Source organism: Mesitornis unicolor, unplaced genomic scaffold, assembly GCF_000695765.1.
Source record: "Mesitornis unicolor isolate BGI_N332 unplaced genomic scaffold, ASM69576v1 scaffold42823, whole genome shotgun sequence".
NCBI lineage: Eukaryota > Metazoa > Chordata > Aves > Mesitornithiformes > Mesitornithidae > Mesitornis > Mesitornis unicolor.
In genome coordinates this window covers 3,826-4,108 of record NW_010173421.1, presented here as the reverse complement: position 1 = coordinate 4,108, position 283 = coordinate 3,826, and the positions used below count along the sequence as shown (strand labels likewise).

The window sequence follows — 283 nt, the reverse complement described above, 5'->3', positions numbered from 1 at the left end:
CTAGAAGATGCTGCCCACCCCCTTCTCGGTGAAGGACATCCTCAGCCTGGAGGGGCCGGGAGCTGCCGGTGGCCCCCGGGCCGCCCGCAGCCCCCATGGAGAGGACGAGCCGCCGCCACCGCGTAAGTGATCCGCGGGGCTATGGGTGGGAGCCCGGAGCCGCTTTCTGTCCCCCGGGGTGGAAATCGATGGTCCCTATGATCAGTTTCCTCCTTTTTCCACTTTTCTCCCCTTTCCCTAGCCTTTAGGAATTTTGGGGGTAGTCTGAATTATTTTCGGGATA

General features: G+C 61.5%; 1 protein-coding gene across 1 annotated transcript in view; it reads left to right on the top strand.

Annotated features, from left to right (window-relative positions):
- Positions 1-7: 7 nt before the first annotated feature.
- NKX2-6 (NK2 homeobox 6) overlaps positions 8-283 on the top strand; it is a gene marked incomplete at its 3' end in the record, with an annotated part of 1,873 nt that continues 1,597 nt past the window's right edge. Inside the window, exon 1 of the mRNA XM_010180726.1 lies at positions 8-113. Coding sequence (XP_010179028.1) covers positions 8-113 — 106 coding nt within the window. The remainder of the gene's footprint in view (positions 114-283) is intronic.